This window comes from Bubalus bubalis, chromosome 9 (assembly GCF_019923935.1).
Source record: "Bubalus bubalis isolate 160015118507 breed Murrah chromosome 9, NDDB_SH_1, whole genome shotgun sequence".
Lineage (NCBI taxonomy): Eukaryota > Metazoa > Chordata > Mammalia > Artiodactyla > Bovidae > Bubalus > Bubalus bubalis.
The window spans coordinates 66,427,052-66,441,399 of NC_059165.1; the positions used below are offsets into that span (position 1 = coordinate 66,427,052).

At 42.7% G+C, this 14,348-nt stretch overlaps 1 protein-coding gene across 1 annotated transcript in view; it reads right to left on the minus strand.

Annotated features, from left to right (window-relative positions):
- The window catches only part of HSPA4 (heat shock protein family A (Hsp70) member 4), a 53,496-nt gene that overhangs the window by 24,885 nt on the left and 14,263 nt on the right, over positions 1 to 14,348 (minus strand). Inside the window, exons 4-6 of the mRNA XM_006065072.4 lie at positions 10,586 to 10,708; positions 1,799 to 1,898; positions 1,020 to 1,153 (exon numbers count right to left, since the gene is read on the minus strand). Coding sequence (XP_006065134.1) covers positions 1,020 to 1,153; positions 1,799 to 1,898; positions 10,586 to 10,708 — 357 coding nt within the window. The remainder of the gene's footprint in view (positions 1 to 1,019; positions 1,154 to 1,798; positions 1,899 to 10,585; positions 10,709 to 14,348) is intronic.

Consider the following 14,348-nt stretch of genomic DNA (forward strand, 5'->3'; position numbering starts at 1 on the left):
CCTGGAACTAACACAACACTGAAGTGTAGTTTTCTTCAATTAAAAAAAAATTTTTAACTCACTGAACACCTAAAATCTATACCTTTCACTCTACATAAATTTTACTTTAATAAAGAGACTAATATAGGAAGTGTATACACATACTAAAAAAGCTTATTTCAACTGTGACCAGCATCACCCTCCGGTCCCTCTTTGCCATTAACATTACTAGACTTCTCTGTGTACAAAACTGCTTTCTCCTAGACATCTAGACTAGAAGTCCTAGGTGGGTTTCTTTTGGCCAGCCAAGTTCTAGTCACTCCACCCTGTTCCCAGAACATTCAAAACCTTAAGAGAATACCTTTATCATCTCTTAATCCTCAGTGTTAAGACACCTGAAGGGACTATACGTTAAAGACTCCCCCTAGTAAACCCGCTAGGCAAGCATTATTTTCCCCACATCACAGACAAAAAAAACAGGCTCAGGAATCTAAGGACTTTTTCCTCAAGTTCTATGCTCTTTGCTTCATTATCTTGTCAACACCTCAAAAATTACTTTGGGCCTCCAACTTCCACCCCACCCCTACACAACTAACTTCTAGTTCAGATGGCTCATACCAAGTTTCCACTACTGCAACAAAATTCTTTGAGGTATCTTTATTTATGGCTGAGGTGGGCCCTCACTGCTTTCTCTAGCAGGCTTCCTCTAGTTGCAGTGGCTTCTCATGCTGCAGAGCACAGGCTCTAGGCGTACAAGCTTCAGTCCCTGTGGCGTCCAGGCTCAACAGTCGCAGCCCAAGGGCTCTAGAGCACAGGGCCAGTAGTTGTGGCACACAGGCTTCACTGCTGAGCAGCACGTGGCATCTTCCTGGACCACAAAACAAACCCACATCCCCTGCATTGGCAGGACGATTCTTCACCACTGGACCACCAGGGAAGCCCCGAAACACAACTCCATAACCAACTACTTTAAGTTGCCTCTCATGAATTTCTAATTGTCATACATCTGTAATACAGTCTCCTGGGAAAAATATACTTACTTTAAGTTTTCCTCTATTAAATGCACATACAGAAACTTGATAAGAAGAATGCCCCATGTCTACAAAAACTACATTTCTTGGTTTCTCTTCTAAGGCAGGAAGATCTTGTTTATAGATTCCATATGCAAGAGCAACTACACAATAATACAAAAATAAACATAATGTTATCATTTTAGTAGTAAACTTAAAATTCATTTACATAGGAAAAAAACAGATTTACAGCTGCAAAAAAAAGATTCAAAATCCTTATAAGCTCTGCATGGTTTATTCACGAATAACACTGACTTCGAAGAGATATACGTTGACATTCATTTCACTTTGGCTTCCTTAATGTTTCCAGTTCCAGTTCCAGCAACTGTGGCAATTTTTTCCAAAACCACTTTCTCCCACTTTTCCAAACATTTTCCCCATATTCCCTTGTGCCATCTCTCAACATTCCCATATATTCTGCCTCCTGAGATCTTGCTTTATAAACCCCACCCCTCTGACTCTACCGGCCCACAAGTTGGGAGAAAAACCCAATATTTAAACCAAAGCAATGCTCCAAACATGTAATAAATGCACTTCCTTTCCAAAAAAGCATGCAATTAAATATCAAAGTGCTATGAAGATACAGAAAAAATACCTGTCAAGTAAACTCTTCATATGTGACAGAGTACCCAAAAATACTGGTAAGTGCTCCAAGTAAAATATGGAATAAGAAACCCTAGGGTTTTAAGATTTCACAACCTTTGAGATTGAGCAAGTAAAAAAAAAAAATTCAGTTAATAGTCACTTACCTGCAGTAGTTTCATTCATTAATCGCAGACAATTGAGACCAGCAATCTGTGTTGCATCCACCACTGATCGTCTTTCTGCATCAGTATAGAAACAAGGAACCTATAAAAAGAATTTTTTAATTTACCATTATTATGGAGATTCCTGATTTAAAATACACCTGTCAAAAAAACAGTAAAATCCAGAAATGCCCTCAAATAGCTACAGCTATTTACTCTGTATATGATCAAGGAAACCTTTCAAAGCAGTACAGCGTATCTAGGCTATTCTATAGTCTTGGGACAAATGGACAGCCATACAGAAAATAAAGTTGCATCCCTACTAAACACCAAATACCAAAATATATTTCAAACCAAAGATGTAAATGTTTTTTAAAATTCATGACTATCAGAATAAAAGGCAATATTTACTGTCAAAGAAAGAAGGGGGAAAAAAAAGAAGGGATTTTCTAAATATAACACAAAACCCAAAAGAACCAGCAGGTCAAGATGAGCATCCTCTGGTGGCCAGTGCTGGGTCCCAAGATGTGGCCGGGAAATCAGTGGTACTGGGGCCAAGGGCCACAGCAAGCAGGACTGCTCGCTACCTCTCCCTCACCTGGCAGCAACAACAGCAGGCATCAGAGAGGCCCATGGGAGTGGGGGCACAGCCCGGTGTGTGGGACGCTCAGCTGGGCCCTGCTTCACTCAATCTGCATCATGCTTTTCTTGTTCTGGAAGCTGGTGCAGTGGCTAGGATTCACTGCCTCTGAGATCTTTGTGCACTTGCTGGGTGTTTTTTGTGCTACTGACCCTGTGTGATTACAGCCTGGCTCCAAGCTTCTCCTGGCTAAACATGTTTGTGCCCTTCTTCGCTGCTCACAAGCTTGGCACTACTTCCCCACTATCATCTCCATGCACCTCTCCCAGGACGGAGAGAAGCAGCTGGCTGTGCTCAGCCTTTTCTGCTGCTGCTGCTAAGTTGCTTCAGTCGTCTCCGACTCTACGCGACCCCACAGACAGCAGCCCAACAGGCTCCCCCGTCCCTGGGATTCTCCAGGCAAGAACACTGGAGTGGGTTGCCATTTCCTTCTCCAATGCATGAAAGTGAAAAGTTAAAGTGAAGTCGCTCAGTTGTGTCCGACTTGGAGAGACCCCATGGACTGCAGCCTACCAGGCTCCTCCGTCCATGGGATTTTCTAGGCAAGAGTACTGGAGTGGCTTGCCATTGCCTCCTCCTCAGCCTTTTCTGGGTATACACAATTCAAGTTCAAGATGATGCTGTGCCAGAAGCTGGTAGAGTAGTCTTAGGAGCTCTGATTTGGCCTGATCATGTCTCACGTCTTCATTCTCCTGAAGTTGCTCATGAGCTGCACCTGCTGAGGCAACTAGCCTTGCAGAGGATAAGCTGGACCCCAGGCTGAGGTCCCACTTCTACCATACCACTGAAGAAGCCTGGACCTGAAAGTTGGCCTGTGCCCTGCCCAGTGTCCACTTTTCTCTATACCAATCATGTCTAAAATTATTCCCTCAGCACGGATACAAAGAGCAGCCTTGATCCTTAAAATGTATTCCCTCTTATTTCACGCTTTGAATAGCTAATCCTGAATTAAGATCCTAGTAAAAGCCCCAGGCCACCCAGTCCTGACCTCCTCTGACAGTTGAAAACTGCATATAAGTAAAATGGTCTGATGAGCTCTGAGTATTTTCATGGATTTGGGAAAGGACTCGTCATACAAAGGCTGCTAAGCTGGAATCAGTGTTTCCCCTGGCCAGCAGAGCCAACCTGTGAGTTCTCTGTCCCATCCCCTGAGACAAGACTTCCTTGACACTCGATCTCTTTTTAAAAAAAGTATAAACCAGCTTGTGAATCCTCTCCTGTGCTACTGGGGAGGATGGCCCTTATCATCATTCCAACCCAAGCAGAGTACGTTGAGTAAGCATGATTGGGACCCTATCTGGAGTCCAGTCGCCTGAGAAAAAAGAACTTTTCACTTGCTTTCAAGATGCTACTTGGTTTCCAATCCCAGCAGAATGCAGTGCCATGACTCTTCCACCACCTTGTGGCCAGCACTGTTAGCGCACCTAAGACAGATTTAGGACCAGACAGAGATCTTTTCAAGAAAACTGGAGAAACCAAGAGAACATTTGATGCAAAGATGGGCACAATAAAGGACAGAAACAGCAAGGACCTAAAAAAAGTAGAAGAGATTAAGAAGAGGTGGCAAGAATACACAGAAATGTACAGAAAAGGTCTTAATGACCTAGATAACCACGATGGCATGATCATTCACCTAGAGCCAGACAGCCTGGAGTACGAAGTTAAGTGAACCTCAGGAAGCATTATGACGAACAAAGCTAGTGGAGTGATAGAATTCCAGTTAAGCTATTTCTAATTCCACAACATGATGCTGTTAAAGTGCTGCACTCAATACACCAGCAAATGTGGAAAACTCAGCAGTGGCCAAAGGACTGAAAAAGGTCAGTTTTCATTCCAATCACAAAGAAGGGCAAAGCCAAAGAAATCTTCAAACTACCATACAACTGTGCTCATTTCACATGCTAGCAAGGTCATGCTCAAAATCCTTCAAGCTAGGTTTCAATAATACGTGAACCAAGAACTTCAGAGGTACAAGCAGGATTTAGAAAAGACAGAGGAACCAGAGATCAAATTGCCAGTATCCGTTGGATCACAGATAAAGCTATGGAATTTCAGAAAAACATCTACTACTGCTTCATTGATTACGCTAAAGCCTTGGACTGTGTGGATCACAACAAATTGTCAAAAAAGAGATGGAAATACTAGACCACCTTACCTGTCTCCTGAGAAATCTGTATGCAGGTCAAGAAGCAATAGTTAGAACTGGACATGGAACAACAGACTGGTTCAAAATTGAGAAAGAAGTACATCAAGGCTGTATATTGTCTCCCTGCTTATTTAACTTACATGTGGAGTACATTATGTGACATGTCAGGCTGGATGAATCACAACCTGGAATCAAGATTCCCAGGAGAAATATAAACAACCTCAGTTATGCAGATGATACCACTTTAACGACAAAAAGCGAAAAGGAACTAAACAGCTTCTTGATGAGTGGTGAAAGAAGAGAATGAAAAAGCTGCCTTAAAAACTCAACATTCAAAAAACTAAGATCATGGCATCTAGTCCTATCACTTCATGGCAAACAGATGGGCAAAAAGTGGAAATAGTGGCAGATTTTATTTTCTTGGCCTCCAAAATCACTACAGATGGTGACTGCAATCATGAAATTAAAAGACACTTGCTCCTTGGGAAGAAAAGCTTCTGACAAACTTAGCTATTAAGAAGCAGGGACATAACTCTGCCAACAAAGGTCCATACAGTCAAAGCTATGGTTTTTCCAGTAGTCATGTACGGATTTGAGAGTTGAACTATAAAGAAAGCTGAGTGCTGAAGAACTGATGCTTTCCAACTGTGGTACTGGAGAAGACTCTTGAGAGTCCCTTGGACTGCAAGGAGATCAAACCAGTCAACCTTAAAGGAAGTCAACCCTGAATAGTCATTGGAAGGACTGATGCTGAAACTCCAATACTTTGGCCACCTAGTGGGAAGAGCCAACCCACTGGAAAAGACCCTGATGCTCGGAAAGATTGAGGGCAGGAGCAGAAGGCAGTGACGGAGGATGAGATGGCTAGATGGTGTCACTGACTCAATGGACATGAGTGTGAGCAAGCTCCAGGAGATGGTGAAGGACAGGGAAGCCTTGCGTGCTGCAGTCCATGGGCTTGCAAAGAGACAGACACAACTCAGTGACTGAACAACAAAGGGATAAGAAGAGGGCTTTCCAAGTGGCATAGTGGTAAAGTATCCGCCTGCCAACACAGGAGATGCAGGTTTGATCCCTGGGTCAGGAAGGTCGCCTGAAGGAGGAAAACTGCAACCCACTCCAGTATTCTTGCCCGGAGAATTCCACGGACATAGAAGCCTGGAAGGCTAGAGTTGGGCATGACTGAGCTCGCACACAAGGGATCAGAAGGAGGGGCAGGTGTTCTAATGCTCACAGGCACTGAGACCTACGAATGTTAAGTTTACAAGTGATCACAGCCCACGTCTGTTGGACTGATATCTTTGGTTTGATGTCAATCAGGTGCCAAATGAGAGCAATTGCTAAGATAATGTTTTGCTATGGAAGGAAAAGGGGGAGCAGAACTGAAACATTTGATTCATTAAGAAATTCTAATAACCTAATGAGGAAAAATATTTGCAACTCGCATTATAAAACAGCAAAGAACTAATCTCTCTAATATTCAAAGAACTACAAATCAAAATGAAGACCACGCTTCTCTGGTAGCTCATTAATAAAGAATCCGCCTGCCAACACAGGAGACGTAGGTTCGATGCCTGATCCAGGAGGATCACACATGCCACGGAGCAACTAAGCCTGCGGGCCACAGCTATTCAGCCTGTGCTCTAGAGCCCTGGAGTTGCAACTAATGAAGCCCACATGCCCTAGAGCACATGCTCTGTAACAGAAGAGGACCCCACAATGAGAAGCCCACACACTACAACTAGAGAGCAGCCCCACTTGCAGCAACTAGAGAAAAGCTTGTGCGGCAACGAAGACCTAGCACAGCCAAAAATAAACAATTTTTTTTAATTAGAAGTTTTAAAAATGCAGTAGAGAAAAGGATTTTAAAAAATGTTTTCTAAAAAACTGAAGACCATAAATTCAAAATAAAATGAGGAAAGGATAGGAATATTTCACAAAAAGTGAAATACAAAAGGGTTTATAAATTCTAAAACATTCAAGTTTACCTAAAAAGTAAAATATCAAAATTGCACATACTTTGCTACCATTATTCATCAATCAGAATTATTTGACGTGCCAATAAGCTGAGCTGATGAGGCTGTGGTCAAACAAGCCCTCTTATGCACTGCTGACATAAGTATAAATTAGTACAAACTCTCTAAAGGGCAATTAAACAATAGTTGTTAAAATTTAAAACATATGTATCCTCAGTCCCAGCAACTGCACTTCTAGGAAGTTAGCCAATAACCTACAAACTTATCATGTAAGAGCAAAATGTATTTGTCCAATTTTTACTCACTGAAATATTCTTGGCAATTAAACAGACAAAATCTGGAAGTAACCGAGATATCCAACAGGAAGAGACCGTGCTGTGTTGTGTGCTTAGTCGCTCAGTCGTGTCCGACTTTTCGAACCCATGGACTGTAGCGCACCAGGCTCCTCTGTCCATGGGAATTCTCCAAGCAAGAATACTGGGGTGGGTTGCCATGCCCTCCTCCAGGGGATCTTCCCAACCCAGGGGTCAAAGCTAGGTCTTCTGCATTGCAGGTGGATTCTTTACCGTCTGAGCCACCAGGGAAGCCCATGAATACTGCAGTAGGTAGCCTATCCTTTCTTTAGGGGATCTTCCCACCCCAGGAATTGAACTAGGGTTTCCTCTGTTGCAGGAGGATTCATTACCAGCTGAGCCACCAAGGAAACCCCCCAAAAAAGAGACTATGGTTAAATATTAATAGATTATGGTACATGCATAAACTGGGACATTCTGCTCCACTACATGGAACGAAGCACCTCTCTAATGCTATGGAACAAATAAGGTAAACCGTCCAAAATTTATTAAAAGAAAAATAAAAGTAAAGAAGTACCTATACTTACTTGCTTGGGTACATAAAAACCTCTGGAAAGATCTGTAACAAAATGGTAAAACTAGTAATCTCTGCAAAGGAAAATCTACTTAGTAGGTAGCAGAGGTGCTAAAGCTTCCCATACACCCTTTTATACATGTGATTTGATTCGAACACAAGGGCTATTATTACCTTTCCCAAAATATAAAGCTTATATTTAACAATAATCAGTTTACAAATAGAACAAAATACACCCAGGCCCTATTTACATAGCAATCAGATACACCATAGCACCAAAATCTAGAGCAGCAACTGCACAGAAGAGAGTTCACATAGAGGCCAGAGACCACTAGCCTTAGATAGGCCCGATGGCAAGGTTAGCCCTTCCCTGGATCCAGGAATCTGAATAAGTAGTTCCCTAAAGCAAAAGCAAAATTTCCCTAAATCATTCACTGTGCCTAAACTGTACAACATAGTTTATGTTTTTATCCTTAAATTTCCTTCTGGAATTCTCGTATTTTGGTACATCCAAGGTATAGCATGCCTTTGTGAATGACTTCCAACAGAAATCCTGGACTGAGCCTCAGGCAGAACTCTCCTGGTGTATAATATTTCACGTGTATTGTTACAACTTGTTTTTGGAGGAATTAAGCACTTCTGGCCTAACTCCAATGGATGGGGACTCTTGGAAGCTTTTAGCTGGTTTCCTCCAGATGTTCTCCACATACCATTTCCCTTTATTGACTCTGCTTTGCATCCTTTCACTATAATAAATCTTAGCCATGAATATGGCTTTATTCTGAGTCTTGTAAACTCTCCAAGTAAATCACCAAAATTCTCAAGGACCCGCAACACATAACTTAATCCCTCACCCTTTAACTTGATCCCAAAAGCTGGAAATGCATATCAGGCAGTCTTGCCATTTTACATAAAATTTACCTCTATACAGAGCAAATTTTGTAACCCTGCTTATTTAACTTCTATGCAGAGTACACCACGAGAAACATGGGGCTGGAAGAAGCACAAGCTGGAATCAAGATTGCTGGGAGAAATATCAATAACCTCAGATATGCAGATGACACCACCCTTATGGCAAAAAGTGAAGAACTCAAGAGCCTCTTGATCAAAGTGAAAGAGGAGAGTGAAAAAGTTGGCTTAATGTTCAACATTCAGAAAATTAAGATCATGGTATCCAGTCCCATCACTTCATGGGAAATAGATGGGGAAACAGTGAAAACAGTGGCTGACTTTACTTTTCTGGACTTCAAAATCACTACAGATGGTGACTGCAGCCATGAAATTAAAAGACACTCCTTGGAAGGAAAGTTATGACCAACCTAGACAGCATATTAAAAGCAGAGACATTACTTTGCCAACAAAGGTCCATCTAGTCAAGGCTATGGTTTTTCCAGTGGTCATGTATGGATGTGAGAGTTGGACTAAAAAGAAAGCTGAGTGCCAAAGAATTGATGCTTTTGAACTGTGGTGTTGGAGAAGACTCTTGAGAGTCCCTTGGACTGCAAGGAGATCCAACCAGTCCATCCTGAAGGAGATGAGTTCTGGGTGTTCATTGGAAGGACTGATGCTGAAGCTGAAACTCCAATACTTTACCTACCTGATGCAAAGAGCTGACTCATTGGAAAAAACCCTGATGCTGGGAAAGATTGAGGGCAGGAGGAGAAGGGGACAAAAGAGGATGAGATGGTTGGATGGCATCACCAACTCAATGGACATGGGTTTGGGTGGACTCCGGAGTTGGTGATGGACAGGGAGGCCTGGCGTGCTGCGGTTCATGGGGTCACAAAGAGTCGGACACGGCTGAGCAACTGAACTGAATACAGAGCAAAATTCAGAATCAAAGTTAGGACAGTAGGTGGGGGAAATGTCCACTGAAACCTGAAAGTCCACTAGAGATTTGGGGGAAAGCAGAAACCATCTAAGAAACAGTGCCTGTATTGAATTTGAGCTCTTTAAAGGAAGTAGCATTCTTCTTTGCGTCCTCCAAATGTGGATTATGGGCCATAATCCAGTTCTTCCTGACAAAAGTCAGTACGATTTTACTAGATAGACAAGAAACAAGAACTCCATCAGACAAAGACTATGGGGTGAAATAACAGTGCACCAAAATCAAGACAAAATAGGCCCATAAACAACAAAGTTCTACTGTACAGCACAGGGAACTATGTTCAATATCCTGTCACAATCGTAATGGAAAGGAATACATATATGCACATACACATACATACACACACACACACACACACACACACACACACACACACACACACACACACATATATGGGGCTTCCCTGGTGGTTTAGACGATAAAGAATCTGCCTGCAATGCATAAGACCTGAGTTCCATCCCTGAGTGGGGAAGAGCCCTTAGAGAAGCGAACAGTAACCCACTCCAGTCTTCCTGCCTGGAGAATTCCATGGACAAAGGGGCTGGGCAGGCTACAGTCCATGGGGTTGCAAATGAGTCAGATACAACTTAGCAACTAACACATTACATGTATACATATATAAATGTATTCAATATAACCAAGTCACTCTGCTATACAGGGAAATTACACTATAAATCAGCTATACGTCAAAAAAAATTTTTTAATAAAAATTTAGAAAGACAAAAGAAGCCAAAGAACTAAAATATCAGATAACAACTGCAGAATGAGGTGATTCACTGGAAAAGCAAATTCAACCACCTAAATTTCAACAGTACCTAAGGACGCCACCATACTACAAGCACAAAACTGTAAACAGCCAGGTTTCCATCTAAATAGGCAAGTGGAAAATACAAGATGAAGTCTACTGCTGTCTTGCCCTTAGTGCTGGATATAAAAACAGCAAAGATACAGAGACAGGAATAGAGAAAAAGCATTTCTTATTAAGAGTATTCAACTAATTCAACAAACAAGAGGCTACCATGTGCCAGGCACTATGTGGGGTGCTAGAAGGAATCCAGGAAGAAGCGGGCTTAGTCAAAGATAAGCCTTTAAACAGACAGAATAGAAGCAAGAGCAAAAACTAGGGAAGGAAAAAAAATTCATGAGAACCAATCTGAAAAGTTCTTAAAATAACGGTTACCACCTAAGACAAAAAGCAATTTTATTTTCAATTAACAGCTTTCTTCTTTCTGCTTCTTCATAGACCCTAATAATGCGTAGGGATGAAACTTACTGAAACAACACAGTCCACAACAGGCTTCTTAAGAACACTTTCTGCTGTCTCCTTCAGTTTGGATAAAAGCATGGCAGTCACCTGCTCCGTGGTAAAACTACGTTCCTCCTCCATATACTTCACCTGCAATAAAAAACAAAAGAATTTAAACATTGTATTTCTTCATGTCCTAAAAACCTAAAATGAATAATTTATAAATCATCAGTGGAACATTATCTCAAGAGGACATTCAGAAAGCTAGTTTTGGAAGCAAAAATAATTTAAAGGTCACTTTTAGCTTGTTAACATGCTTACCAACCAGGATACCTGGAGATGAGATTCAGTTCAATTCAGCTCAGTCATGTCTGACTCTTTCGACCCCATGGACTGCAGCATGCCAGGCTTCCCTATCCATCACCATCTCCCAGAGCTTGCTCAAATTCATGTCCATCGAGTTGGTGATGCCATCCAACCATCTCATCCTCCGTCATCCCCTTCTCCTCCTGCCCTCAATCTTTCCCAGCCATCAGGGTCTTTTCAAATGAGTCAGTTCTTCACATCAAAGTATTGGAGTTTCAGCTTCAGCATCTGTCCTTCCAACGAATATTCAGGACAAATTTCCTTTAGGAATGACTGGTTTGATATCCTTGCAGTTCAAGGGACTCTGAGAGTCTTCTCCAACACCACAGTTCAATAGCATCAATTCTTCAGTACTCAGCTTTCTTTACAGTCCAACTCCTATAGCCATACATGACAACTGGAAAAACCATAGCTTTGACTAGATGGACCTTTGCTGGTAAGGTCAAGTCTCTGGTTTTTAATATGCTATCTAGGTTGGTCATAGCTTTTCTTCCAAGGAACAAGCATCTTTTAATTTCATAGCTGCAGACACCATCTGCAGTGATTCTGGAGCCCCCCAAAATAAAGTCTGTCTCTATTTCCACTGTTTCTCCATCTATCTGCCATGAAGTGATGAGACCAGATGCCATGATCTTAGTTTTCTGAATGTTGAATTTTAAGCCAACTTTTCCACTCTCTTTTACTTTCATCAAGAGGCTATTTAGTTCTGCTTTGCTTTCTGCCATAAGGGTGGTGTCATCTGCCTATCTGAGGTTACTGATATTTCTCCCAGCAATCTTGATTCCAGCTTGTGCTTCATCCAGCCCTGCTGGGAGCCGGCATATTGCATATTGAGTGAGGATCTGTAATAGCTCAACTGGAATTCTATCACTGCTGGGAGCCAGCGTGAAGAACTCCGCCCATGACAAAGGTCATGAGGAAGGAGGCTCGGCATACGCAAAGGCGGGATCGAGCCTCAGGAGTCCCCCTGGAAATTCTCGAGCATCTACCCCCAAAACCAGAGTCTGCCTACTTTCTGCTTTGTGCTTTCACCTACACCTCTGACTTTACGGGGGGCTGTCCCCCACTACCTCTCTCTGAAAAGAGAGTTAGCTTACGGCTCCAGTTAATAATTCCTGGATGTGACAGTGTTTCAACCTACAAACTCCTTTGGAAATCCTCTAGCCTGCCTGAATGGGTTTTTCCGGCCACATGTGATTGTTCAGAGCCTCCCAACTGTGAGAGGCAGGAGATGTTCTAAACTGCCTAAACACAGATTCCTTTGAGTAGTTAAAAGATTGATTAGAAATTGTATTGGTGAAGGGTTTTTCACTTGTTGGGCCAATGTTTGCTGCTAAGTCTCCATACTCCTTACCTACTGTGTCCTTGGCAGTGTATTGATTGATATAATGGGTGTATAGAAATGTAAAATGCAGCTTTGTCCAATGCTTTTTGGAAGGCTGGCGCCTGACTTTGGAATAATCACCTTTAGAGAAAGATAAGTTTCTTAAAATGTTAACAGGCCTCCGGGCCAGAAGATGATGTCAATCACCTGAACTTTTGCATATGATAAGTTTGAAAGCCTGGCTTAGATTAGAACCAGGAACTGCTGTCCTTGCATGACTCTACCCCTTCCCCCATTATCCTCTATGCATACCTTAAGGTATAAAAACTACTTTGGAAAATAAAGTGCGGGCCTTGTTCACTGAAACTTGGTCTCCCCATGTCACTCTCTCTCCCAAATTCCAGCTGAGTGTCCATCTGGAGCGCGGATGTCCTCTGCGACCATTTATTTGCCTGGGCTTCTAAGACCCACTCGAGAAGGTGTCTAAGGTGGGGCACCTTCCGCTATTCGAGAGGGCGCCTGCGGCCTCCGTGGTCAGAGCTAACCTGGTGTCACGGGTTATATTGATTTTCCGCGTAAACCAAGCCACTCAGCTTCTTTTCTCCACTGAATTTCCCTACTGAGCTATCCTTATATCAGCCGCTTTTCTCCACTGAATTTCCTCACTGAGCTATCCTCATTCTATTACTCTTTGAATCTTTGATGAATAAATAAATATAAATAGGTCGCCGACGCCGTCCCCGCTTCGAATACCCTGGATCAGCCGGGGCTGGACCCCGGCACAGCCCAGCATTTCACATCATGTACTCTACATGTAAGTTAAATAAGCAGAGTGACAACATACAGCCTTGACATACTCCTTTTCTGATGTGGAACCAGTCTGTTGTTTCATGTCCAGTTTTAACTGTTGCTTCTTGACCTGCACACAGATTTCTCAGGAAGCAGGTAGGTAGTCTGGTATTCCCATTTTTTGAAGAATTTTTCACAGTTTGCTGTAATACACACAGTCAAAGGCTTTGTTTTGGCATAGTCAATAAAGCAGAAGTAGATGTTTTTCTCGAACTCTCTTGTTTTTTCTGTGATTCAAGGGATGTTGGCAATTTGATCTCTGGTTCCTCTGCCTTTTCAAAACCTAGCTTGAACATTTGGAAGTTCTCAGCTCACGTACTATTGAAGCCTAGCTTGGAGAATTTTGAGCATTACCTTGCTAGCATTGTTCTTTACAGCACTGGACTTTACTTCCATCACCATTCACATCCACAACTGAGCATTGTTTGTTTTGGCTCCATCTCTTCATTCTTTCTGGAGTTATTTCTCCAATCTTTTCCAGTAGCATATTGGGCACCTACTGACCTGGGGAGTTCATCTTTCAGTGTCATATCTTTTTGCCTTTTCGTATTTTCATGGGGTTCTCAAGGCAAGAATACTGAAGTGGTTTGTCATTCCCTTCTCCAGCAGACCACGTTTTGTCAGAACTCTCCACCATGACCCGTCTGTCTTAGGTGGCCCTACACAGCATGGCTCATAGTTTCACTGAGACAGACAAGGCTGTGGTCCACGTGATCAGTTTGATTAGTTTTCTGTGACTGTGGTTTTCATTCTGTCTGCCCTCTGACAGGTAAGAGTAAGAGGCTTAGGGAAGCTTCTGATGGGAGACAATGACTGTGGGGGAAACTGGGTCTTGTTCTGATGGGTGGGGCCATGCTCAGTAAATCTTTAATCCAATTTTCTGTTGATGAGCAGGGCTGTGTTCCCTCCCTGTTGTTTGACCTGAGACCAAACTGTGGTGGAAGTAATGAAGGTAATGGTGACCTCCTTCAAAAGGTCCCATGCACACACTGCCACACTCAGTGTCCCCAACCCTGCAGCAATCCACCACCGACTCATGCCTCCTCCAGACACTCCTGGACACTCACAAGCAAGTCTGAGTCAGTCTCTTGTAGGGTCACTGCTCCTTTCATCTGCGTTCATGAGGACCACTATGTAAACGGTATGTTCTGACCACCAGCAAAACTTGAGAAAACTCCCTGGGAAGAAGCAAACTGGTGTGTAGCTCCCCATAACCCATACTGCCCTTCCATTAAAGGGCCTGGTGGTGGA